The sequence below is a fragment of the Rutilus rutilus genome (assembly GCF_951802725.1).
Source record: "Rutilus rutilus genome assembly, chromosome: 20".
In the NCBI taxonomy this organism is placed as follows: domain Eukaryota; kingdom Metazoa; phylum Chordata; class Actinopteri; order Cypriniformes; family Leuciscidae; genus Rutilus; species Rutilus rutilus.
Window position 1 is genome coordinate 27,260,265 of NC_140225.1, and position 26,229 is coordinate 27,286,493.

The 26,229-nt window shown below is 37.5% G+C and overlaps 2 protein-coding genes across 3 annotated transcripts in view; one reads left to right on the forward strand and one right to left on the reverse strand.

The window, feature by feature from the left end:
• angpt2a (angiopoietin 2a) overlaps positions 1–24,642 on the forward strand; it is a 30,454-nt gene extending 5,812 nt beyond the window's left edge. The window contains exons 2-9 of the mRNA XM_084390754.1: positions 3,357–3,512; positions 7,409–7,530; positions 7,739–7,965; positions 12,907–13,034; positions 14,118–14,219; positions 14,312–14,478; positions 19,243–19,373; positions 24,404–24,642. Of these exons, the coding sequence (XP_084246880.1) occupies positions 3,357–3,512; positions 7,409–7,530; positions 7,739–7,965; positions 12,907–13,034; positions 14,118–14,219; positions 14,312–14,478; positions 19,243–19,373; positions 24,404–24,564 (1,194 nt within the window). The 3' untranslated portion in view covers positions 24,565–24,642. The remainder of the gene's footprint in view (positions 1–3,356; positions 3,513–7,408; positions 7,531–7,738; positions 7,966–12,906; positions 13,035–14,117; positions 14,220–14,311; positions 14,479–19,242; positions 19,374–24,403) is intronic.
• The window catches only part of mcph1 (microcephalin 1), a 105,982-nt gene that overhangs the window by 24,123 nt on the left and 55,630 nt on the right, over positions 1–26,229 (reverse strand). The window contains exon 14 of one of the 2 annotated variants that reach the window (XM_084390752.1): positions 15,261–17,647. The exons of the other annotated variant lie outside the window; for it this stretch is intronic. Coding sequence (XP_084246878.1) covers positions 17,201–17,647 — 447 coding nt within the window. The 3' untranslated portion in view covers positions 15,261–17,200. Of the gene's footprint in view, positions 1–15,260; positions 17,648–26,229 lie in introns of those variants that run through there. 2 annotated transcript variants of the gene reach the window in all.

A 26,229-nucleotide genomic window follows, 5' to 3' on the forward strand; every position in this document is an offset into this window, starting at 1 on the left:
TTAGTAAACCCTATTGCTATAGCTCTAATATATTGTCATCCTCAGCAAAACAAGGACTTTTTGAGTGAACTTGCTGTACTAATGGGGGATTTAGTGGGGGATACCAGGCATGAACAAATATTGCTGTTGTGTGATTTTAACATGCATGTTTGCTGTGCTTCTAAACCATATTCTGCAGAATTTCTAAATCTGAATGAGTCTTTTGACTTTACTCAATGGGTTTCTTATCCAACACATATCTATGGCCATACCCTTGATTTGATTTTAACCCATGGATTCTCTATTTCAAACACTGAAATCAGTAGTGCATCTTTCTCTGACCACAGGCCTATATTCTTTTGCTGTTCCTTTCACTGTCCAAATCCACATAAATCCATCGCTGGCATGCTTAACTTGCTCTCTTAATGTTCTAGGGAAGAATTTTCTGTAGCCTACCATGATGTACGTAACTCTCTGGAGTCGGACTCTACTCTGGACAAATGGAAAAAGGACAGATTGCAGATTTCTTATGAAATTTTTAAAAACTCATAACATGTTTCAAAAAGCTGCAAAGGCCGCAAAATGCAGATATTTTTCTGAACTTATCACAAACAATTGTCATAAACCTCAAGTTCTTTTTTCTTCTATTAACTTTGTTTTAAACCCTTCTGTGCAGTCCATTTTAGAGCCCTCTACTTCACTCTGTGACAACTTTGGAAAGTTTATAATAGATATGATCACAACTTTAAGATCTCAGTTGTCTAAATCAGTATATACTATGCATGATGTTATGTTCTTCAATCTGGTCTGAGTTTGAGCCTATTAATCTGGTTCCATGTAATGAAATTGGTGGTCACCTAAAACCTACTATCTGTCCTCAGGATATTATTCTACCTCTTTTCCTGAGAAAAATCATGGACACAGTTGGTCCTGGCCTGTTATTGGTTATTAACAAATGCTTGTCAAATGGTCTTACATTTGCTGTGGTGATGCCATATCTTAAAAAAATAAACCTGGATCCTTCCTATCTTTCTAACTTTTGTCCTATTTCTAATTAGTGGTCGACCGATATTGGTTTTTGGATTGCCGATGCCGATATCTTAGAGAGCAGGGTGGCCGATGGCCGATATAAAGCCGATATTTTTATATATATTTATTTTAATCAATATTTAATCAATAAGAAAACAAATCTTTAAAATAAACATGCTTTTATACTTTAGATGGCAACTTCTTGAATCTGCAGTCCTGTTACAGTATTTTTCACAAAGTAATTGTTTAGAAATATATGAATATGTGAATAAAAAGGAAGTAAACACTGTAACAGGGCACTCAGTAATCTGGTAATATCGTGCTGGTAATCATATTTTTTCAAATAAAGACAAGGTAACGCTAATTTTACATACAGCACAGTGAAAACGATATGAATATGACACAGTGGTTATATATCAGCATATTTTAAAATGAAGGATTTAAAGTTTTTCGATCGCGTCTCCTGAAGCTCCCTCACACTCACTCACTTCGCACGGACCGACCGTCACTTGCAGACAGTAATGCACACTTCACAAGATATCACAGCTGGATTCGATTAAATCTGCAAGGTTTGTGAAATTAAATGTTTATTAGATATTCAGAGATTTGTTTAAATGACGTAGATGCGCATTTGCTGAATGTTGACGGCAAATGAGAAAGTATTTTAGCCTGCTTGTTTGCCTTTTCTGTAACAAATAATATAAAAGCAAACGCTTTACTTTACTTACTTCGCATTCCATTTACTTTTTGTTTACCAGTTCTGTCTAACAAAGTATTAGATATCATATGATTGACAGAGATCGTAAATTAATGAAGACGGAGAATGTAAGTGAGCGCTGTGTGATCAGGCTCTGCCGTTCTCTTCTCAGGCGCTGGTGTTCTCAGCGCAGCCCGTCAAAATAAAAGTCCGGAGCGCCGTCAAAATAAAAGTCCCGCTTCCAACACATCGGCCAATCAGAAAAACTTATCGGCCGATGCCGATATTTCAAAAATGCCAAATATCGGCCGATATATCGGCCTTGGCGATATATCGGTCGACCACTATTTCTAATGTACCTTTTATCTCAAAGATCCTTGAGAGAGTTGTACTGTCTCAATTACAATCTTATTTGGCTGTAAATTCTCTTCATGAAACGTTTCAATCTGGAATCTGAAATCCATGGCTTTAGTTTTATTAGATCTGAGTGCTGCATTTGATTTGGTCGACCATGAGGTCCTGTTGAGATGCCTGGAGATATCTGTGGGTCTTCGTGGCATAGTCTTACAGTGGTTCCATTCTTATCTGATCAACACATGGTTTAGTGTTTGTATTGGTCATCAGTCCTCCTCTAGTATACCTCTTGATTGTGGAGTCCCACAGGGATCAATCCTCGGGCCGGTATTGTTTACCCTGTACATGCTACCTTTGGCTTCCATTTTTAATAATTAAGGAGTATCCTTTCATCTCAGTTTTTTCTAATTCAGTATATACTATCCATCCTATGCATTTATCTTGATGGTACTCAGATCTATTTTCCCTTAAAAAACAATGATAAAAATGGTTTACAACCACTGTTGGCCTGTTTAAAAGAACTCAAGCTTTGGCTTTATTTAGAAAATAAAACTGAAATTATATTTGGGCCAAAGGAATACTGTGTTTAATGTTGACCGTGGTTCTCTTGCCCTATATGAAACTCAGTGAGTTCGAAATCTGCGCATTCTGTTTGATCAGTACTGTTGTAAAATCATGCAAACTCTCTAAAGTGAAAACCTTTTTATCCCTGAGCAACTTCCAAGCGCTGATTCATGCTTTCGTAACTTATTAGTCTTTCTTAGTCTTATTCTTTTCTGTACAGCACTTTGGTCAGCCTTTCTATTGCTTTATAAATAAATATTGTATTGTATTGTAAAGCATAGACAAGGAGATGAGCCCAGAATTTGAAAGCAACGAGCTAGTTTCACGTTAACATTTACATTTAATCATTTAGTAGACACTTTTATTTAAAGCAACTTACAAATGAGAACAATAGAAGCAATCAAAACAACAACAATCAAACAGGGCAACAGTAGGTAAGTGCTGTGTCAAGTCCCAGTTAGTCAAGCAAAGTGCAATATTTTTTTAATAAATAGAAAACAATAGAATAGAATAGAATAGAATAGAATAAGTAAGTGCTAGTATTAATGGGTCATGTGTTGATGAAAAATATGTGTCCAGTCCTTGATTAAATAATGTCTTGCGCCAATGTTGACTTTTCAGGGTATTTTTGTTTAACAATTCAGAGGTTGAGGTTGTATTTTCTGTAGTCTTATCTAAAAAGAGTTTCTGTTCTATTCAAATTTTAAATAGTTCCTTCTGATTTCACCCACAGCTGGAGAACTACATCCAGGAGAACCTCAAACAAGACATGGCCCAAATTCAGAATAACGCGGTGCAAAACCACACAGTGACCATGATCAAGATTGGGACCAGCCTTCTGAGTCAAACAGCAGAGCAAACACGGAAAATCACTACTGTTGAAGCACAGGTAGGGGTTGATACTTCTCTATGTAATTCAGTAGGCTAGGTATAGTGGGTTCAGTTTCAAAACCTAACAGGCTTTTTTTCTACTGGCCCCGTTTGGCCAGTGGTTTACATTTCTACTTGCTTGGCCAATTTTTTTTACTGGCTCTATTTTGGTTGTATTTGACCCATGTAACTATACAATAAAAAAAGGTTGTTGCAACACCAAAAATTTAAATACTAGCGAAATTTCTAATACTTGATGACTTAGCTTAAAAACTAATAAATTGATGGTAAGTCCAGCTTCAGCTAAATGGGAAAACAACACACAGACAGGCTTCAGATGTTGATCCCAGGTTTTGTTGTAGACAATTACATCATCTAAATAAAAAGCGTAGCCTGTCTGTCTGTCAAGACATGGTTCATCAATCTTTGAAAGTTAAAGTGTGCATTTCTTAATCAAATCTTAAACTAGCCTGCATTACCTCTCTAGCTGCCAAAAGAAGTCAAGGTACTCCCTTCTCCCAGTTGCAGTAAACATGCAACAGATAAGCACTTGATTGTTGATGTTGTACCCATGCCTGCTCCACTATCTTGGCAAACATATTTTGTCCTATTGTCCATCTGAATAATTTTCAGAATATGGTGAAAATATATAACAGCTTGATTTGTATGGATTTTAGTTTTATCTCTTTATGAACTTTTTGAAGCGACAAAGTGGTAGTTGTGTGGACTGTCAATGGAGGGACAGAAATATTTCTTTTAAAATATTTTCATTTGTGTTTTAAAGATAAACAAAATCTTACAAGTTTGGAAAGACATGAGTGTAACTTCTTGAGCCCTACCAACTAACACCGAGTCCTAACCAGCCACGACAATCATATTTTAGAAACAATTTCTATTTTTGCAACGTCATGGTTGGAACAACAAACATAGTATGACAATGATAATCTCAGGTATTGATTATGTGCTTTATTGTGAAATGAATTTATTTGAGTTTGAATATAATTTTGCGTGACCTTTAGTCGTTCTGAAAGCGACAATGGATAATTCACATCAGATCTTGAAAATAAATGAACCTAACTCAATGTGAACAAACAAGTGTATTCTATGACAGATTGTTTCGTCACTCAGTATGTATTTTGGTAACACTTTACAATAAGGTTCATTAGTTAACACTAGTTAACTACCTTAGTTAACATGTTCTAAGAATGAACAATACTTCTTCAGCATTTATTAATCTTAGTTAATATTAATTTCAACATTTACTAATACTTTATTAAAATCACAGGTTATATATTTATTAACATTAGTTTAATGCACTGTGAACTAACATTAACAAACAATGAACAGCTGGATTTTAACTTTGTAACTAACATTAACAAAGATTCATAAAACTGTAACAAATGTATTGCTCATTGTTAGTTCATGTTAGTAAATACATCAACTAATGTTAACTAATGAACCTTATAGTAAAGTGTTACCTGTATTTTTAATAAATGTTAAAATAGAGTAATATTTATTAATTTGATAATGTACGTATCCATTTCTTTGCGAGTGCAGTGTTCTTATAGAGAGAGGGCTGTAAAGAGCTATTCTGATGGTCTTTTTATGATTTTGTTGCTACTTGTAACTGATAATTCTGTTTTTGATGATCTTCCTCTAATCGTTGTTCGTTTTAGTTTTTCGTGCTCAATTTCACACTGCTTTGCCAAATCACTAATCTTAAGTTTTCTAACGAATTTCTTTTTCTTTTATTTTTTCCTTGTGTTCTGCACCCTGCCTAAACATCTCCTTTGCATGAGCCTGCTGTAATCCCAATATCTTTTTGCTGTTCAAATGATAGATTACTAGATGATTAAAAACTGAGGTCTCTGTGATCCAACACCAGATCCTGCTGCTGCCTTTTCAAACACACAAGTTGTGACTCCACAATCAATTTATAAAAAAATAAATAAAAAATATTGGCACACCAAACCTCCCAAAAATATAACTCTTCTTTTTCCCCAAGAGTTCTGCCTCTTAAAGCATGTAATAGTGCTGGTGCAGATGTGAACCATCTGTTCAGACCTACAACCACGTTCATGCACTCAACCCAGGAATACACAAAAAAAAAAAAAAAAAAAAAAAAAAAAAAAAACAATGCAAGATTTGGTACAACCTAACAGGGAGCAAAAACAACCTATTCAATCTAAGCCACAATGACTTGGTCTGAATTTCAGTGCACACATGCTTGCCATAAGTGCACTTGATTTACTTCACTAATTACCTAATAGTTGTAGCATGATCACAAACACAGTCACGTTGTGTCACCCTAATCATCAGCAACACCCACCCCCCACCACCATTAAACACCATACATGGGGAAAAGAAACACACGAAAAATTAACCCACAAGATCAGCTCTCACAGATGTGACACCAATAAATAAATTACAAGCAATAGCACAAACAAATACAACCGAGCAAAGATACACATTAAATAAATTGTGCTTTAAGTCTATGAGGTCAGTCTAATAGCAAGAAATACTACTAGAGAAATTGAATGAAGAAAAATTTGTAAAAAAAAAAAAAAAAAAAAAAAAACCTGCATTGTCTTTACTGTATGAATTGAAATGCATTGATTCTAGGGGTGTGGACGAATAGTTGAATTTTCGACAATTCAATCAATGTTGTTTTGCTGGCCGTAAATGCCGTGAAATCCATGCAAACTAAAACTCAGTTATAACTAAATGCAGCGGGTGACGCTGTGGAGCTTGTTAACAAGTTGATTGTATTTGATCACAGAATGTCGTCGTCTGCCTCTAGGCGCAGCAAAGTTTAGAATTACTTTGATCAAAATTATTTTACTAAATGAACTTACAAAATGGAATTACTTTTGATAAAATGGGTCAACATGTCATGAAACATTGTTTGGTGAAATGGAGATATCCTAAATATCGCCACCATGACATCACATGAAATCCAAACACCAGGACAGCTGTCCGTCACTGCATTCACGACTGTAGGTAAACACAGCTGTACCCCCCCAGTGAGCGGAGAAGATAACTTCTCATAGCAAAATGATCTCTAGACATATGCTTCTTTTAAAGTCCCCTGTAGTAAATCATTTTATCCCTTAAAACTCATTGATCACCAAAATTACATATTTAAATGTTTTTTACTGTGAATTTTTTTTTCTTCATGCCTTAAAATAGCTTGAATGCAACTACACCCTTGCTTCATTTAGTATACGCGGATCCATTAATATGTTCATCATAACATCGTAATATACATCATACACCCGCTATATTGCTATATCTACCTGATTTTTTTATATCAACAAAAAACAACAAAAAACAAAACAGGATAACCTGGCATCTCTTAATACCCCTGCTAGTTCACTGTAAATGATATGCCAAAGCCCGGCGGCACGTTGTCGTGATTGGTTACAAGGTAGTTTCTGATGTCAGATGCGTTTTTGAGACTGACTTTTTTTTCACTGCAGTTTTAAGGAGAAAATACTCAGCAATGGTGTTGACTTATGAATTTACACATGGTTTGTCTTAAAGCACATTAAAAACACCACATTAGACATATAAACAATATTAAAAGCTTGATTTTCACCACAGGGGACACTTGCAGAGGGAAGCAATGTTATTCTCTCAAAAATATCGTCAAGAACCACTAAATTATTAAGAAGATGGTTTTATAGTTAGAAGTCAGAATTCCAACATACATGTGAAAGCCAAGATATTTGTATGGGTGCTTTAAGAATACTTCATTTAATGAAACATGGAAGACCACAACAGCTGAAAAAAACTAGAAAACACCTTCAGTGGAGGGAATTTGATTCACTGACAGAAAGTGAACATGGAAATACTCATATAAGTCTCATCTAAGATGCTTTCTGTTGGAAACACAATGTTTATTTTCATCTTTAGGTAATTAACCAAACAACTCGACTTGAACGTCAGCTTCTTGAGAACTCCATTTCAACCAGCAAACTGGAAAATGAAATTCTGCAACAGATAAATGAAATCCAAAAGCTGAATGAAAAGAACAGGTAATAATATTAATATAATATTAACTGAGCTGTTTAGAAAACCTCCACACTTTGTCTCTCCAAATTCTGGAGGAAGATCTATTCAAGTCACAAACATTTTTATAGAAACTTAAATTCACTTTGCTACTGACTCCATTCATAGAGTTGAAAAACCACTGTCTTGAGGAAAACAGTGTTTTTCAAAACTTGTTCTCTTGGTTCCTCTTAGTTTTCTGGAGAAACGAGTGGAGGGCATGGAAGGCAAGAGAAATACAGAGCTAGAAAACTTGAAAGCGGAGAAGGAACAGCTCAAGAAGCTGGTGGAGAAGCAGACTAGCATCATAAAAGAGATGGAGCAACAACTACTCCGTACCTCCTCCGATAACTCCGCCATGAAGCAGCAGCAGCAGGAGCTGACAAATACGGTCAACAACCTAATTCACACCATCTCTGTGGGTAAGCAAGGTGGGGTTTGCATCAGTATTTCAACTGTTATTACACATGGGACCTGGGGCAAAATAAACTCCAAAAACAATATTGTGTCAGATAGTTCACCTATTATTCACCTATAATATTATGCAGCTGTTCAAATGTTTGGGGAAAAGGCTAGACCGCAAGTTAGATAGAGACGCAGAGAAAGATAATCATCAGAGTACGGTAAACACAATATACTTTGTCACGGTTCAACAGTTTCAGTTAAAGACCTTTAAGGCACTAGTCATAATGAAATTATTTTCTCAAAACTTCTTATATTACTTGACAGTAACTTGATGCATGAATACAACACTTTATCAGTAAGGATGGGCAATGTGATCAAAATCCAAAAATGTATAAAACTGTATAAAAGGAGAATAAATTATGAAATTAAGTGTTTTTTTGTGTGTGTTTTTGCACAAGAATAATAGAGGTAGAGATGTGTTAGTGTTTACTGTTCTGTTATGTTGTAGTTTTGCTGAGGTTACCATTGTGGTCAAGAATAGAGCCTGTGGTTAGGTTGAGAATTGGCTATAAAACCTTAAGACTTTATATGCTGCATGTTGATTATCTGTGTACATGCAGTAGTACAACCGTGGCCAAAAGTATTGTCAGTGACAAATTTTGTGTTTTGCAATGTTTGGTGCTTCAGTATTTTCTGGCCAGCCACGACCAAATATGAGCAGGCCCTCCACGTTATGGAGATGAAGAAGCTCCTCTGGTCCCTCTCTGGCTCACCACATCATGAACAAAGAGGACCAAAGGGGCATGAGCCCATAGTTGACAAGATGAACAAAGCCCAACTCCGCTGGTATGGCCACGTCATCAGAAGTGGCAACGAGACTGTGGCGAAAACAGGCTATCATCCATCACCATCTGGACGACGACAGCGCAGCCGGATAAAAAATCGGTGGCTCGATCGCCTGGCGGAGGACATGAGAGCAGTCAATATTGCCCCTGCTGATGCCCTGGATCGAGCCATGTGGCGAAAGGCATACGAACAAGCAGACCCTGCGCCAACGCGGGACACACGCTAGAACGAAGATGCTGCTTCTGTATTTGCAGATTATCTTTTTCACATGTTCCTATGGTAGACTGGAAAACAATAAGCATTTCATACATTTTAAAGTCTTTCATTGGCAAAACCATTTGATAGGTGCAAAGAGTCAATATTTACAGCGTTGCTAGAAATCAGCTTCTGGGAAAAATCCTAACAGATGGCGAGCCATTCTTGCTTTGTAGGTGTTCAGAGTTGATCACAAGTTGTGGACTTTTGCATGTCCACTTGCCTTTTGAGGATTGACCATAGGTTCTCTATGGGATTAAGATCCAGGGAGTTTCCTGGCCACAGATCCAAAATTTCCATGTATGATCTTCATTCCATGTATTGATCAGCCACTTCATTATCACTCTTTCCTTGTGACATGGAGTGCTTCCATTACACTGGAAAATGCACAGATCATCACCAAATTGCTCCTAGATCATTGAGAGTAGTTGCTCATACATTATTCATGGCAGTGATTTTGGGCATAATTGTGAGAGCCCCCTCCCATGCATAAAAAGCAACCCCACACATGGATGCTCTCAGAATGCTTCACTGTCGGCATGACACAGGACTCATGGTAGCGTCTTGTGCGGTCCAATCCTTGTACTTCCTTCAGAATTTCAGTCAGTTTTTGATGTTTTTCTTGGAGAGAAGTGGCTACTTTTTTCTTCTCCAGGCCGTTGTCCTGAAGTCTTCACCTTACTGTGCGTGCAGATGCACTCACACCCACCTGCTGCCAAGATTGAGCAAGCACTGCACTGGTGGTGACATGATTCTGTAGCTGACTCCTCAGCAGCAAACTTTGTGAAGCACAAAATTTGTCACTGCCAATACCAATACAATACAGCTGTATAGTTATAGTTCTTTGCTACAGTAGCACATGCTATTGTGTGCTATTGCTAAGGTAGCTGGCAGTTAACCATAAAATATTTGAGTTAATATGATATTGATGCAATCAAATTGTAGTCAATACTTTATAATACATTATAATTGCAATTAACATGTTTGTGTAGTAAAAAATCTAAATTTAAAGTTCTATTAACTTAATCTTTGAGTTTGTTAACTTAAAAATTTGATGAAACCGATTACCGCACTTTTTTTTTTGTTCTGTCAATTTAGAACTTTTTCTAGAAATTTAGAAATGTAGTTTTTCCCTCTTTTCCACCCTGCTTTTAAATCACTTATGAATAGTGGTATGACGATAGGGCTGTGCCGGTAAACTTGACAACTGCATCATCGCGGTGGTCCACCAAAACACTTTTTTTTGTACGTGAATGCTGTTTTACGGGAATATTTGACAACGGGAACAAATGACACGAGTGAAGCACAAAGCTTTGTTTACAAAAGAAATAATAGGTTTGCAATTTAATGTTACATTGCCATGGAATAATTTGGATTTGTGCCGAATGAGAGAGGTATGTCACGTGAGCCCATACATTTAAGCTTTGTATTATGTTTTGCCAATTTAACAATATTCCATTGGACATGGAATATCTTGTTTCTTTTCCCAAATCTTCACTCACGTCTCGCCCATTTTCACAGTGGATTATAAAAGTTTCTTCCTTGGGTTCACTTTCAATTTGTCCTACAGCGTTTTTTCTACTTTACCACAGTAAAAATGTGAATATAATAGGCCTGATACCTTTTTGCTTGCACATCAAATAAAAATAAAAAAACACAGTTTGTGCTTGTTATCATGGTAAGGGCAGTGACAAACATCAAGTTTATTTATATAGCGCATTTCACACACGCTTGGGATTTAACGCCTGGTTCAGATTACACACAGATTACAATTTTGGCAAGATCCGTTTGATGTGTCGTGGGGATTCGTAAGCAACAATGGGCGTCGGGACGCAAGATTCGATCGTGTCAGTGGACGACAACCGACGCCGCATCTGCGATGCTTCACTACATCACGATGAAAAGACTAGCATGTTTAATTTTTTGTCGGCCCTCCACGACGGGTTCCGTTAAGAGTGAGTGAGTGAGTGTGTGAGCGAGAGTGAGTGAGATAGTGAGTGTGCGAGATAGTGAGTGTGCGAGCGAGAGTGAATGTGCGCGTGTGAGCGAGAGCGCGTGAGTGAGTGAGTGAGTGAGTGAGTGTGTGTGTGAGTGAGAGAGAATGTGTGTGAGTGAATGTGTGCTTACAGTATGTGTGTGTGTGAGACGGCAGGCGATGACTGGTCAGGAAGCAACGTGTAGACATGTTTCTTGTCCACGACACGACAAGATTTTAGGAGTCAAAATCGCGTAATCTGACACAGTGTATCGTAAAAGACAAAAAAAATCGTGTAATCTGAACCAGGCATTAGTTTCGCTTTCTCTGGCAGCACAAAATCAAACATAGCCTAAATGTCTTGACACTGCGGAATATAAAATTCGCTCTTTAGACCCTTTTACAACAAGTGTCAGTTGCTTAGAACATCAGGAGAAAACATGAAGATATTAGAAAAGAGATGGTCTCTTTCCTGCTTCTGTCCCACATCCCTCTCAAAGCGCAGAGCGGTAGGCTATATGACGCATCTTTGTCTGGAAATATAAAACGAATGTTTTTACCAATATTTACTGATATTTATTTCAATGTTTAATTATTACAGGCTATAGTGTGGTGTTCCACTTACGGAAGTGCTAAAATAAACAATACACAATAACACAAAATAAAATGGAGGTTTAAGGTTTAACGCACGCATGAGCAATAGAGGAGGAAAAACAGATTCATAGAGAAACACATTTTCAGGGTGGGCAAGTGTTTGGACAAACTTTGGATTTTATCAACTCCAGGTGAAGGAGATGCTTGACAAGACTTATATGCAAGCTTGTAAAGTTTGGTGAAGTATTTTGGAAACACTACAAACATGAGGCTTTCGGTAATTGATCCACACAATTGAGCCTAGATGTAGCATACATCCCAATGGCTTTTTACGCAGAAAACAGTACCTTGGCGCACCAAGAGACAGAGATAAAGGTGGAGGAAGCCCTTAAGACAGCAACAAGAGTTGTGATGTGTGATGCTTGGACATCAAAGACAACTCAGTCATGTGTCCTGTCTGTATCATGACTGCTCGGGAGGATTTGGAAAAACACTTGATTTTTCCACTGCAGCCCAACCACCGATGGTAGACAGACTCCTCAAGCAAAAACTTGCCATTTATGCTTGTTTTTGGGGGAAATAAATTAGTCCCTAATCCAGCACAATAGGAACTACCAGGGACTTTAGTGTACATTGATTGGTCGAACGAGAACCATAAGAAACAGCACCCGTATTTTTTAAAAATCCTACAGAAACATTCAGAAAGCTAATGTTAACGGCATTTACCTGTCGCTTTTTTCTGTGGTGTTGTGTTCTTTTCTCAGCCTCTATGATATGTAGCCCCGCAAGTTGTCACAAGAGATTTAATCTCAAAGCCCTTTCAATCGTATCACTTATATGTCTACATTCCATCTCAGTTATCACGAATCCCATGAACCAACAAAAACATAGCTCCGATCACGGCATCCTCCATTCAGTTGACTGTTGAATGTCGGCAGGCTTACTACGTCACTTCAGAGTACCTACTGGCGGTGTAAATGCAACGAGGAAAATGGCCCTACGGAAACATTTAGTTCTCGGGGAACCGCCCCACCGTGGCTAGTTCCTAAAACTATTTTTCCTATAACTGCCTGGTGCAAAAGCCCCTATAGTAATTGCACAGCGGAGCATGCTCAATCTGGAACGTGTAGACAAGGATAGGGTTAAATTAACCAGGATAGTTAAATAGGAAAAGTAACAAAACTACAATCAAATTAAACAATCAAAAATCGTGAGGTTCCAAACTATTCCCACCCCTATTACAACGCATACTGTCCACTTTGGTTTAACAAGACATTTCTTTTATCAGGTAGCAATCCTGCAATGATGCAGGATGATCCAGATCAGTACAATGACTGTGCTGCAGTCTTCAAGTCAGGGAACAAGGAAAGCGGGGTCTACTCGTTGACCATACCTGATACAAAACAGCAGTTCAAGGTAACGTCTATTAACTTAATTCAAGTCAAAGTAGTAAAATACCAGCAAAATACTTAAATATATTAAGAATATGTGCATTGACATCCAAAGTAGTACTAGAAACATTAGAAAATTTAAATTTTCTCATTCACTCCCCCGTGTATTGTTCTGACCATGTACTACATTCTTTTTTTTATCCACGAAACACTAAAGGCTGAATGTCAGTCACTATTTTCCATAGACCAAAAGTGGACACTTGAAGTCATGTCCTGATCTTATTTCCTAAATCTAACCCTTATTTCCCTGCTCACACTGTACTTTCAAAGACAAAAAAGACAACAACAATATTAAAGCAAATTATCAATTGTGTTTAATAAAAAAAAAAAAATAAAAAAAAATTGGAGCCTTTAGACATTACCGATGCCAAAAGCCATTGCTTCTCGGTCATATGTCTGATCGCAACAAAGTTTTGAAAATACAAAAGTGAATATCATGATTTTTTTTAACACTGAAATGACTTCAGTTGAACAAAAGCAACATGCATAATTTTCCTGTTATCACTGTGAAGCTGCTTTGAAACAACCTGTATTGTATAAAGCACTTTTAAAATAAAGATGACTTGACTAACACTTAGCTATCATCTAAAGTAAGGAGACCTAAATACACTCAAATACTTTAATGGTGCAGTTTTCGAGCTTGAAAGTAAAAAAAAATAAAATAAAATTCTCTTATGTGAAATAGAAGAGTATGGACATTCTGCCTAAAAACGTTTGTGTTTTAAGAATATAATTAAAATATGTGGTTTGAAAGACGAAAGGGTGACTAAATGAGTGAATTATTCTTTTAAGATCAACCCTTTTGCTTAAGTTCTAAACACGCTTCCCCATTGAGAGCCATTTTCTAAGAAACCTTTCTTTAGAAGTAATGAAAGACTGCCAATTTAACATTATTTTTAGACTTTCTTAACATTCTGAGAAAGTTGCCATAAAAGGTTATTTGTTTGTTATATCCTGGAAGAAAGGCATGACATGAGATTCAAGTGTATACAGAACGGACATGAATGATGAAATTTAGTCAGTAATTTACAATTTATTTTGTTTCCAGGCCTACTGCGACATGGAAATAGATGGAGGTGGATGGACAGTAATACAGAAGCGATTTAATGGCCTTGTTGATTTTCATCAAACGTGGAAAAATTACACAATGGTAAGGATTTAATTGCGCTTACATCTTTCTTTGTACACTTCTGACAATTTTACACTGATATGAAACATGGATTTTCTGTATTTCCAATTCAGGGGTTTGGAGACATCTCAGGTGAACACTGGTTGGGGAATGAAATCATCTCCAAGTTGACACAAGAAAAACAACATGTCCTCAGGATAGATCTGACAGACTGGGAGGGGAACACAGCCTTTTCAAAATATGAACAGTTCTCACTTGATGGAGAGAAGCAGAATTACAGGTGAAGAACCACCCCGTGCCTTCATATAGCTCAGAGTTTTGTGACCCCTTGGGTGTTTTTTATAGTATATGGTGTGTGATGCTAGAATTTTGCTATATCTAAGCATGTGATTAGCTAAAGACAAAAAAAGAAAGAAAATCTATGAATTTTGAAAGATGGTTGGTGCCTGTTGCATTCCCAAATGCAAATTATAAGCGACTCAAACACACAGCACTTACAGAGTAGCGCTTACTGTGAATCGAAACTGAAAATGAACGAATTATCCACTGAACGAATACTATTGAAACATGCAGTGCGACTTTATTTATTTAATTACAACAGCTTTGTTTAGGGCTCCTTGCCATTAAAAAGTTTGAAACCCCCTGCTAAAGAAAATATTGGAAATTCATAAGCAATAAACAACTATTTAATGCTGTCTGTAGCCAATAATTGACCATACAAAAACACTTTGTACACTTTGTGTAACAGCTTACTTTTTTTTCATACTATATTATATTATATTATTTTAAAGAATTGAACTGTCCTGCAGAAGATTTTGTAAATTATTTTTTATACATTTCTTGGTAAAGACTGGTACAGTAAACAGCATTGTATTAAAAAATACGATTTAATACCAAAAACTTACATCAAGGTTCAAGTAAAAAAAGAAGTTAAAAGTTACAACTGCATGTTGAAACCATTGTGTTTCTACGTATGCTGTACAGGTCAGGTATAAAGAATGTTTTTGCTCAGGTGGCGAAAAATGTCCACCCAAATAGAGAGATAATTTTTTTTTTGAGGGAACATTGGATCGCACTAAGCCATATCACATTCTCACAACCATGCATTGTCAAAATTCATAAAAAGTTACCAGGCAACTGGCGGATAACAGTTTCAATGTAGATTTTCTCGCAATTGGTTATTTGAACTCTGGCCCGCAGATGACGCTGCGAGCTCATGCAGTGCTGTCATGAGCAATCCATGCATTAAATAAATGTATTAGAAACAAAAATATTTTGCAGTTTATTTAGTATTTGTTTAAAGCAATTACACGATTTCAATCATCACACAGTAACCAGTAAAAAACTTTTTTCTCGGATTTATGCAATTCACATCGGTCATACTATTCAGGTCGGAAAATACAGAAAGCCGTATAAATGTGAGAAAATCACATTCCTGTATAATGTTTATACAGTGAATATCTGCTTCAGTACGCAGGTCTGCTTTATGCTATGTGAGAGCAACAAAGAAACATGAAGAACTTGGTATTAAGAGTTGTAGTTCAGCATATTGTGAAGCAGAGTTTAGTTCTTTACCAACATCACAACGAACCACATTATTATTCATAATGACAGAATTGATGTGAACAGGTTGAACAGGTGTGTATATCAGCTATTTTAGAATATCTCCATCTAATTAATCTTCTTTAATCTTTTTGGTTTGTGACCATAAAGTCTGACATCAGTATGCTCTCATGTTTGAAGTAAAAGACCAGGAAGCTACGAGTTAGCTGTTGATTTGGTACACACCCATGTTAACACTGCTGTTCATTCTGCAATAAAAACTCTGGAGGGCTGGCACACTATTGTCACAACTCCAAAGAAAATATTTTGAAATCTGGAAATACGTACGGTCTATGTAATGTGAAAACATGACAACACAGTTCCCTGAACAACTTTTGCCATCTGACCCCCCAACAAGTTAGTGGGTAATTAACATTTTTGTAATGATATCAAAAAGATGAACAGGGTATACAGTAAGGCTCTGGACTGAAACCTAGTGAGCTGTCTACTGCCTCCATAGGTACAGTAGCTGCCTTGTAAAGGCCTCAATATACAAAGAACAAAATTATAAACGCAACACTTTTGTTTTTGCCCCCATTTTTCATGAACTGAACTCAAAGATCAATCCACAATCAATTCAGAGAGAGAGAGAGAGAGAGAGAGAGAGAGAGAGAGATAGAGATAGAGAGAGAGATAGAGATAGATAAAGAGAAAGAGACCACCTATTCAATCCACGTCCAGCCAAAAAGAGCCCAGAGAGAGGGAGAACACCTTTCTTTATCCTGTTTGACCAGGTGACATGGGGAATGGGGGAGACCACCCTCAAATGGCTTCTATCCAATAAAAGGGGGGTTGCCTTATCTGGCCTTATCTCTGAAACAGTTTTCTCTAAACTTCTATAAACCTTATTTCCTTTTATTTTATCTATCTGGATATGAAATATCTGTACCACTCACTTTGAGACATTTCAAATGACACCAAAAACATAACAGTCAACCATGTTCTTGTGTGAGTTCTTCGTTGTTTCTGAGAGGAAGTGAGGTTGTATGGGGGAGGTCGAATGTTAATTAGCCAGCAGGGCCCTTTTGTCCCATAGACCAGGCCTCAACCAGTATTTTCAGTCTTACAGATTTAATACTTTTTCTATGTACACAAAAGGCCTATTTCTCTCAAATATTGTTCACAAATCTGTCTAAATCTGTGTTAGTGAGCACTTCTCCTTTGCCGAGATAATCCATCCACCTCACAGATGTGGCATATCAAGATGCTGATTAGACAGCATGATTATTGCACAGGTGTGCCTTAGGCAGAGCAGTTTGTACTGTAAAACGTCAACATGAGGTGATGGTCATGGATGAATGGCACAACAATGGGCCTCAGGTCACAGTATCTCTGTGCATTCAAAATGCCATCAATAAAATGCACCTGTGTTCGTTGTCCATAACATACGCCTGCCCATATCACATAAGCCCACCGCCACCATGGGCCACTCGATCCACAACGTTGACATCAGCAAACCGCTTACCCACACAACGCCATACACGCTGTCTGCCATCTGCCCTGTACAGTGAAAACCGGGATTCATCCGTGAAGAGAACACCTTTCCAAAGTGCCAGACGCCATCGAATGTGAGCATTTGCCCACTCAAGTCGGTTACGACAACGAATTGCAGTCAGGTCGAGACCCCGATGAGGATGACGAGCATGCAGATGAGCTTCCCTGAGACGGTTTCTGACAGTTTGTGCAGAAATTCTTTGGTTATGCAAACCAATTGTTGCAGCAGCTGTCCAGGTGGCTGGAGACCATCTTGGAGGTGAAGATGCTGGATGTGGAGGTCCTGGGCTGGTGTGGTTACACGTGGTCGGTTGGATGTACTGCCAAATTCTCTGAAACGCCTTTGGAGACGGCTTATGGTAGAGAAATGAACATTCAATTCATGGCCAACATATGTATATATATATATATGTGTATGTATGTACAGGGGTTAAAGTGGGCCGGAACGGTCCGGAACTGTGTTCCGGCACCTCAGATAAATTAATAAATAAATAGATTCAAATCAAATCAAATCAAATCAAATCAAATCATTCTCATCAAATTCAATGATTCTCATCATTCATCAAATCAAAACGGAATATTACCGCCTGGCCGCGCCTTCACAAACACGCTTCCCGACGTTACGTTCTCAGTCACGGTTCTCCTGTCTGATTTGAGTGCATCAGCACCGGTTCACGCCTCCCCTCCCCGCTGAACGCCAGCGACTACTAATGCGTGATTGCACTCACGGGGGTTGAGCGCGGTAAAGTAAGTTTTGGGTTCGATATTCGCCGGACATTTGTTTTCCCTTGTAATATATTTTATTATTTATTATTATATTATATATTATATTTATACCTGAGAATGCTTTGACGCGTTTCCACAGCGCATGATACTTAAGGGAACGTCTGCCAATTCCACCAACTGCGTTAAACGTAGACTATAAGTTGTATTAGAAGCTGGTTTAGAAGGGGAAGAATTATGGAAGAAGGAGACTGAGAGAAAAAGAAAGATGAAGATGAGGAGAGAGCAGGTATTGAAAAATAATCTAATGACAAAGTTTTAAAGCTATTTCTTATCAAATTTTTTTTTGGCCTTCAAAAGCCCTAAATTGCACATATGTTGGTCAGAGAAATCCAAATTTTCCCGGGGGAGCATGCCCTGAACCCCCCTAACTACCACACATTTCTATGTTTAAATTTACATTGTGAAAAACAAGGTTGTGTTCCATATTGTGGTGTTCAGCAATTTTTGCATAGTATCATCATCATATCAGTGTAGATGTAGATTGACCAAAATAAAAACATTACAATAAGTATTAAATAAGTATTGTGATACTTGGTGACACAGTGACAATCTTGTCCCAAAAAGTATTGCTATACCACGATACTCAATATGTTGTCCCACGGCGAGTCATTTTTCCCTATTGCACCAACACAAAATTTGAGGGTTCCCCCACCTGCCAAATCCCACTTTAACCACTGTGTATGTATGTATATGTATGTATGTGTGTGTGTGTGTGTGTGTGTGTGTGTGTGTGTTGTGTGTGTGTATATATATATATATATATATATATATATATATATATATATATATATATATAGTTGCATATGCAAGTGATTTACTTGCAGTGTAGAGGGTTAAGTTGGTCTTTATACCTTTGGGAACATTCTTCATCTCTGGCATGTCTAGGATGTCTTTAAATTAGAAAACCTGTATTTTGATACAGCAGAACTGAATTATTTGACAAAGTACGTAAACTTATCACACGTTTCTACGTACCCCAATTACAGGGAAAATGAGGAGTACTCGCAAATACTGAGAATGGTAGAATAAAATTGTGAACAGAGTTTACACATTTTAGCAGTTGTTGTATTTTGTCCATGTCTTATTGATAACAGAATTGAATTACCAGACTAACTCGCATGTATATTATATTATTTATATTTCTGATTTTCCAATTCTATAGGATACACCTCAACAACTACAGTGGAACAGCGGGTAGAACTAGCAGCATGGGACAGCCAGAAAGTGATTTCAGCACAAAAGATGTAGACAACGACAAATGTATTTGCAAATGCTCACAAATGCTCTCAGGAGGTAAGAGCAAATTACTTTCAAATACCTCTATCATTTCTTCAGTGTTTTACAGTATGCATCAAAATTGTCTTATTCTAATGGAATTTGCCCATTCGCCCCAGTTTTTTTAAGTCTGTTACTTGGCACCAGGGGTGTAAAAATACTTGATATACTTGATATAGTATACTTGAGTAAAAGTAAAAAAGTACAACTTTAAATTGTACTTGAGGATTAAAAAAAAGTAAAAGTGCCATAGCAAAAATGAAAAACGAGAGAGGAGATACTCGTTTAATCATTTTGGATCATCTTCTCAATGCAAAGTGAATTTACTGCATAAAATGGTTTGTTAGACATACATACACAGAAAGATTTGGTTCAAAGAATAAAACAAAACAATGACGCAGAGGTAAAAAAACATCTCTCTAGTCAGTGCATGCAACAACAACTAAAAAGCACATTCAGATGTGATGCAGAGGCCAGAATTGTATTCCAGACAGAATTCAATTTGGGGTTAGAATTGTTGCATTATTCCAAATAAATAGGTTGAGATCCACAAATAAATATAAATATTTGCACAAAAATTAATAAAATTAAAACAAATAAAATGAGAATGAGAATTTTTTACAAATGTGTTAATGTCACAAACACAACTGCCTGGCATTCATTTGTGAATCGTTTTCTGTGCATTAGTAGATCCCCGCACGCATTTGTAGATTTTGAAACATTTCTAGCGTCAAGATGTGCAGAAAAATCCACAAATAAGTGGACTCCACCCACTGTCTACTTAAGCCAATCAGATAATAGCCATTTGTGCTGACCAATTATAGCATGCTCTCGCTCCAACCAATAATTTTTTTTTAATAAAAAGGCAAAATCAGCCTTTGTGCCATGTCATACATCGTGTCTACCCCGTGTGAGGCTGTCAACACTGGACATGCGAACATGAGAATCATTTGTCCTTCATGTAAATTAACGTTAAGTGCATATACTTATGAAGAACGAGCATTCTTTTACTGTTGGTGAATCATCGTGTCGTGCTACGTGCTACGATTGGTCAGCTTAAGTAGACGATGGGTGCAGTCCACTTATTTGTGGATTTGTCTGCATGTCTTGACGCTAGTGCTTCAAAATCCACAAATGCTTGCGGGGACAAGAAGCGATTCACAAATGTGTGCAGCCATCCACAAATGCACATTAAGTCATTCACAAATGAATGCCAGGCAGATTTGTGTTTGTGACATAAAACACATTTGTAAGTATATTTTATTTGCAAATCTCTTTTTATTTATTTGTGGATCTTAATCTATTTATTTGTGAATTTTATACATTTTTGTGAATCTCTTTACATTTATTTGTGAATCTCAATCTATTTATTTGGAATAATGTAACAATTATAACCTCAAAATCCAAGAATGTGTATTGAGTTAATCACCCCTAAATCTATCTCTGGAAGATTTCTGTGTACTGTAGTCCAATGAGAGGCTCATGATAAGTGATAGAGAATTAAAACATACAATATTGACTTTTAAAACCACTTTTTGTGATGTATATTCAAACAGCTCCGTCTGCAACAATAATGAAAGGTCTTTGAATTGTTTCTTTTTAAATGGTAGCAAATATTTAAATGTGATTCATTTCAAATAATTAATACGCATAACATGTAATTAATCACATTAAAAATTAATTTATTGACTGATTGTTATCCCTAAAGACAAAAAATTTAAATAATTGCACTCCATCTTATACATTTAGCCAAGGTACTACACCGATGTCTAGCAGCTATATCAAAGACAAAAATAATGCATAGACTTCACATTACATTAGAAGGGGTGGAAAGCAATTTAGCTGCCTAAATGTGATTTCTCAGATTTGATGGTGAACTTTTGAAGCCAGAAATTGAAGAAAGTTAAAACTGAAGCATACAGGTTTGATGCACAAAAACAAACATAACTGGTTCTCACGCATCAAGCAGTGGCTGAACTAGTTTTATACAAGGGGTGGCCAAGTTCAGGGGGTCCATTGACCATGACAGAAAATGAGTGTGTAACCCTAACCTGGTATCTAAAGGTGATGATACACTTATTGAGCAATGTTGCTGGGCAATCCTGCAGAGCGATTGTTGCTTGGGCACTTTCCTATTGAAAATGGGCAATACATTTCTATCTGGATAATTTAGATTGGTCGTGGGCCCTGTGTCTCATCTGGTTGCCCGTTGACGGCAATATTGCCCAGCAACATTGCTCAAAAAGTTGCCCTGTGTAGCATCACCTTAAGGAACATGAATTACTCCTATGACTGCTGTTTAAAGGTAGAAGTGATTTAACCCAGAGATCTTCAGTGTGCAAGAAAGAGTGGTCCAAAAGGGTCACTTTACTAGATTTATTTAAACAAACACTCTCTTAATGTACTCACATATTTGAGAGACTTGGCTCACACTACAGTATATTTTCAGAAAATAATGCTCAAGCACAAAAGAGAAGATAGCATTTGTGTTACCTAAATTGCATAGTTTACTTGCAAAAGTACATTTACTAAAAAAATTTTTAAAAATATAAACCATTATGGATATAAAACCATATATCAGGCAGATACAGTGGGTACGGAAAGTATTCAGACCCCCTTAAATTTTTCACTCTGTGTTATATTGCAGCCATTTGCTAAAATCATTTACGTTCATTTTTTTTTCCTCATTATTGTACACACAGCACCCCATATTGACAGAAAAACACAGAATTGTTGACATTTTTGCACATTTATTAAAAAAGAAAAACTGAAATATCACATGGTCCTAAGTATTCAGACCCTTTGCTCAGTATTTAGTAGAAGCACCCTTTTGATCTAATACAGCCATGAGTCTTTTTGGGAAAGATGCAACAAGTTTTTCACACCTGGATTTGGGTATCCTCTGCCATTCCTCCTTGCAGATCCTCTCCAGTTCTGTCAGGTTGGATGGTAAACGTTGGTGGACAGCCATTTTCAGGTCTCTCCAGAGATGCTCAATTGGGTTTAAGTCAGGGCTCTGGCTGGGCCATTCAAGAACAGTCACGGAGTTGTTGTGAAGCCACTCCTTCGTTATTTTAGCTGTGTGCTTAGGGTCATTGTCTTGTTGGAAGGTGAACCTTCGGCCCAGTCTGAGGTCCAGAGCACTCTGGAGAAGGTTTTCGTCCAGGATATGCCTGTACTTGGCCGCATTCATCTTTCCCTTGATTGCAACCAGTCGTCCTGTCCCTGCAGCTGAAAAACACCCCCACAGCATGATGCTGCCACCACCATGCTTCACTGTTGAGACTGTATTGGACAGGTGATGAGCAGTGCCTGGTTTTCTCCACACATACCGCTTAGAATTAAGGCCAAAAAGTTCTATCTTGGTCTCATCAGACCAGAGAATCTTATTTATCACCATCTTGGAGTCCTTCAGGTGTGCTTTCATGTGTCTTGCACTGAGGAGAGGCTTCCGTCGGGCCACTCTGCCATAAAGCCCCGACTGGTGGATGGCTGCAGTGATGGTTGACTTACTACAACTTTCTCCCATCTCCCGACTGCATCTCTGGAGCTCAGCCACAGTGATCTTTGGGTTCTTCTTTACCTCTCTCACCAAGGCTCTTCACCCCCGATAGCTCAGTTTGGCCGGACGGCCAGCTCTAGGAAGGGTTCTGGTCGTCCCAAACGTCTTCCATTTAAGGATTATGGAGGCCACTGTGCTCTTAGGAACCTTAAGTGCAGCAGAATTTTTTTTGTAACCTTGGCCAGATCTGTGCCTTGCCACAATTCTGTCTCTGAGCTCTTCAGGCAGTTCCTTTGACCTCATGATTCTCATTTGCTCTGACATGCACTGTGAGCTGTAAGGTCTTATATAGACAGGTGTGTGGCTTTCCTAATCAAGTCCAATCAGTATAATCAAACACAGCTGGACTCAAATGAAGGTGTAGAACCATCTCAAGGATGATCAGAAGAAATGGACAGCACCTGAGTTAAATATATGAGTGTCACAGCAAAGGGTCTGAATACTTAGGACCATGTGATATTTCAGTTTTTCTTTTTTCAGTGTGACAATGCTTCAGAAGCCAATACAAACTATTAAAATCAGTGATATTGTCTACGCAGGATGCGACGTGACAAGTCACCAACAGTAAACGGACGTATTGTTCTATATAGCTTGCGCTAATTCTGATATGAAGAACAAATTAATGCAGCGATTCAACTTTCGTAAGAGTTGTTCAGGAAGCCTACACCCAGTGCTAAACCTGCTTTTCCAATTGCAAAAAGAGCTTGTGGAACTGTGGAAATCTCCTCTTCTGTCTCTCTCTCTTCTTCTGTATGCTCTTATATGATCTCGACACCAACTTTCCTCAATTTGTACTGCAAATATGTACTGCGCCCAGCCAAACGTAAAAATAAATGCTTCTTTCAACAAGAGGTGAAATGAGATGTTGACACCCCTCTGACTCGCCACTGGTGTCAAGCATGCATGTTTGAGCTTTCGTTTATCACGTGATGTGCATAAGATGGACGAAAATAATCTTCAAACATGTGACAAGTGCTTTTCAAACCAAAATAAAATTGTAAGGAGTAAAATGTACAGATTTTTCTTCAGAAATGGAATTAAGTAAAATTACAAGTATTCAGTTTAAATTGAACTGGAGTAAAGTATAAATACCCAAGAAAGTAAAATTTAAGTATGTTACACCCCTTACCCCAAAAATCTATATTTTAAGGTGCTTTGCATTTTTTATAGTTGGGTCATGGTTTACTAAATTAGTCATTGATTAGCTCATTTGGGAACTTAGCCTTGATGAACATTGCCATTAATGGTCTGGGATCTGAAGACTTCCCCTTAATCATTCTTATTAGCTAGCAAAAAAAAGAACAACTACTAATACTAATAATTGAAGAAATAGCATTGATTAATTCAAAAACAAAATTGTTCATTTGTGATACCTGTAGTAATATTTGGGAGCCTGGTGTATGTTAACAACAGACAACATTTTGTGTTGTCACAATATACTTCTGTTTTTATATCCTAAAGTATATATTTTTGTTGTATAATTTAGGTTGGTGGTTTGATGCCTGTGGACCATCCAATCTCAATGGAGTATACTACCAGCAGGGACAGAACACTAATCGTTTCAATGGAATAAAATGGTACTACTGGAAAGGTTCAGCATATTCACTAAAGGCCACGACTATGATGATAAGACCGTCAAACTTCTAAGCCTCTAGTCCTAAGGCACAATAGCCGCTTTTCCACTGTCGGGCCAGTGCGAGCCAGGGCAACGGGCTGTGCTGGGATAATAGCCTCGGACCTGTAGCACAGAGCCCCAAACACGCTGCGCTTCCACCGACTGGTCAGAAGCTCCGCATAGTTTCATCACATTTAGAAAGAATAATCATTATCATTCTAAAAAAATAGACAGTCCCAATAGAGTTATATTTTCAGTCAAAGAAGGAGAAGCCCCGACGAGGCCCGATCAAGCCCTGGAAGTGACAGTGGAAACACGACTGGCGCTAGCATGCCATAGCACGCCTGCTTTTGGCCAGACAGTGGAAACACGGCTAATGACTACTGATGTCACTGCTTTCCTATCCTATAGAGAAACATTTGTTGGAGAGGTGTGACCTTCATGCACTTCTGATACAGGACTTCTATTTAAAAGATAAAGCACTTAGAAAAAAGAAAAACTGTTACAGTGTCAAATTGCTAATTCATTGAACATGAAATCCTGACATACAACATATTAATGGAACTTCGTCAAGAGACAAGTTTTGTTCAAATGGACGTATTAATACAGTATGTATTGTTAATTGAACAGCTGTAAAGGGGATATACACCTGTAAACTGAAGTACCTTGATATTTTACAGGATTTCCTTAATTCTTCATGTAGATAAGTGTAATCAGAACTACTTTCTTAGTGTGCTTATTTTATTTGTAAATACCAAATTATTTACAAAAATTATATTATTGATAAATTGTCAAATGTAACCATGGTACAAGAGTGAGTTAAATGCATAAAGCTGAGGAGGTTCTTTAAACATGTCGTACAAATTGTTACTCTATAAAACTGTTGCTTACACATAGTTTAGTGCTTTGGACCTTCTTGTAGATGTCTTAGCTGTGGACATTTGTTGACAGTTAACCAAATTCCACAGCATTTCTTAAAGGGTCCCTTTTTTGCAAAATGCAAAATTCACTTTTACATGGTTAAAAAAAATTAAAAAAAATTAAAAAAGTCCACAGTGTGGACAACTAACCTATAACGGTAAAAATCCACCCACTCTTTTCTGTATTCCCTAAAAATAAAATGAAAAATTGTCTCAAAATGATTTGTTCATGTTTTCTACCCATTATGACATTGCAATGGAACAGGCCCCTCCCATGACTGGTGACAGACTTTTCCCTATTAGCATAGATCCTCCCCTGAGTGAGCTGCACACTGACTACACTTGGCAATTGACGCCTCTTGCGGTTCAAACAAACAGGGCTGGGCAACTGCGCTCGTCATTACGTTGTGCATCAAGTTCAAGGGTTACTCTTTTGGCGTAAATCGATGAGAACGGCCGTCTGCCGGAAGCTAGTTATTTTAGTCAATAAAGTTTTAAATATGGATATTTTTCTAACATGAACGCATCACTTCACTTCAGAAGACCTTTATTAACCCCCGGAGTGCGTGTGTGGAGCACTTTAATCCTGAATAGATGCACTTTGATGGTGTTCCAAAGACATACACCCATTCACTGCCATTATAAAGCTTGGAAGAGCCGGAAAATTTTTTTAATAGAACTCCGATTGTATCCGTCTGAAAGAAGAATATCATATACACCTAGGATGACTTCAGGGTAAGTAAATCATGGGCTAATTTTCATTTTTGGGTGAACTAT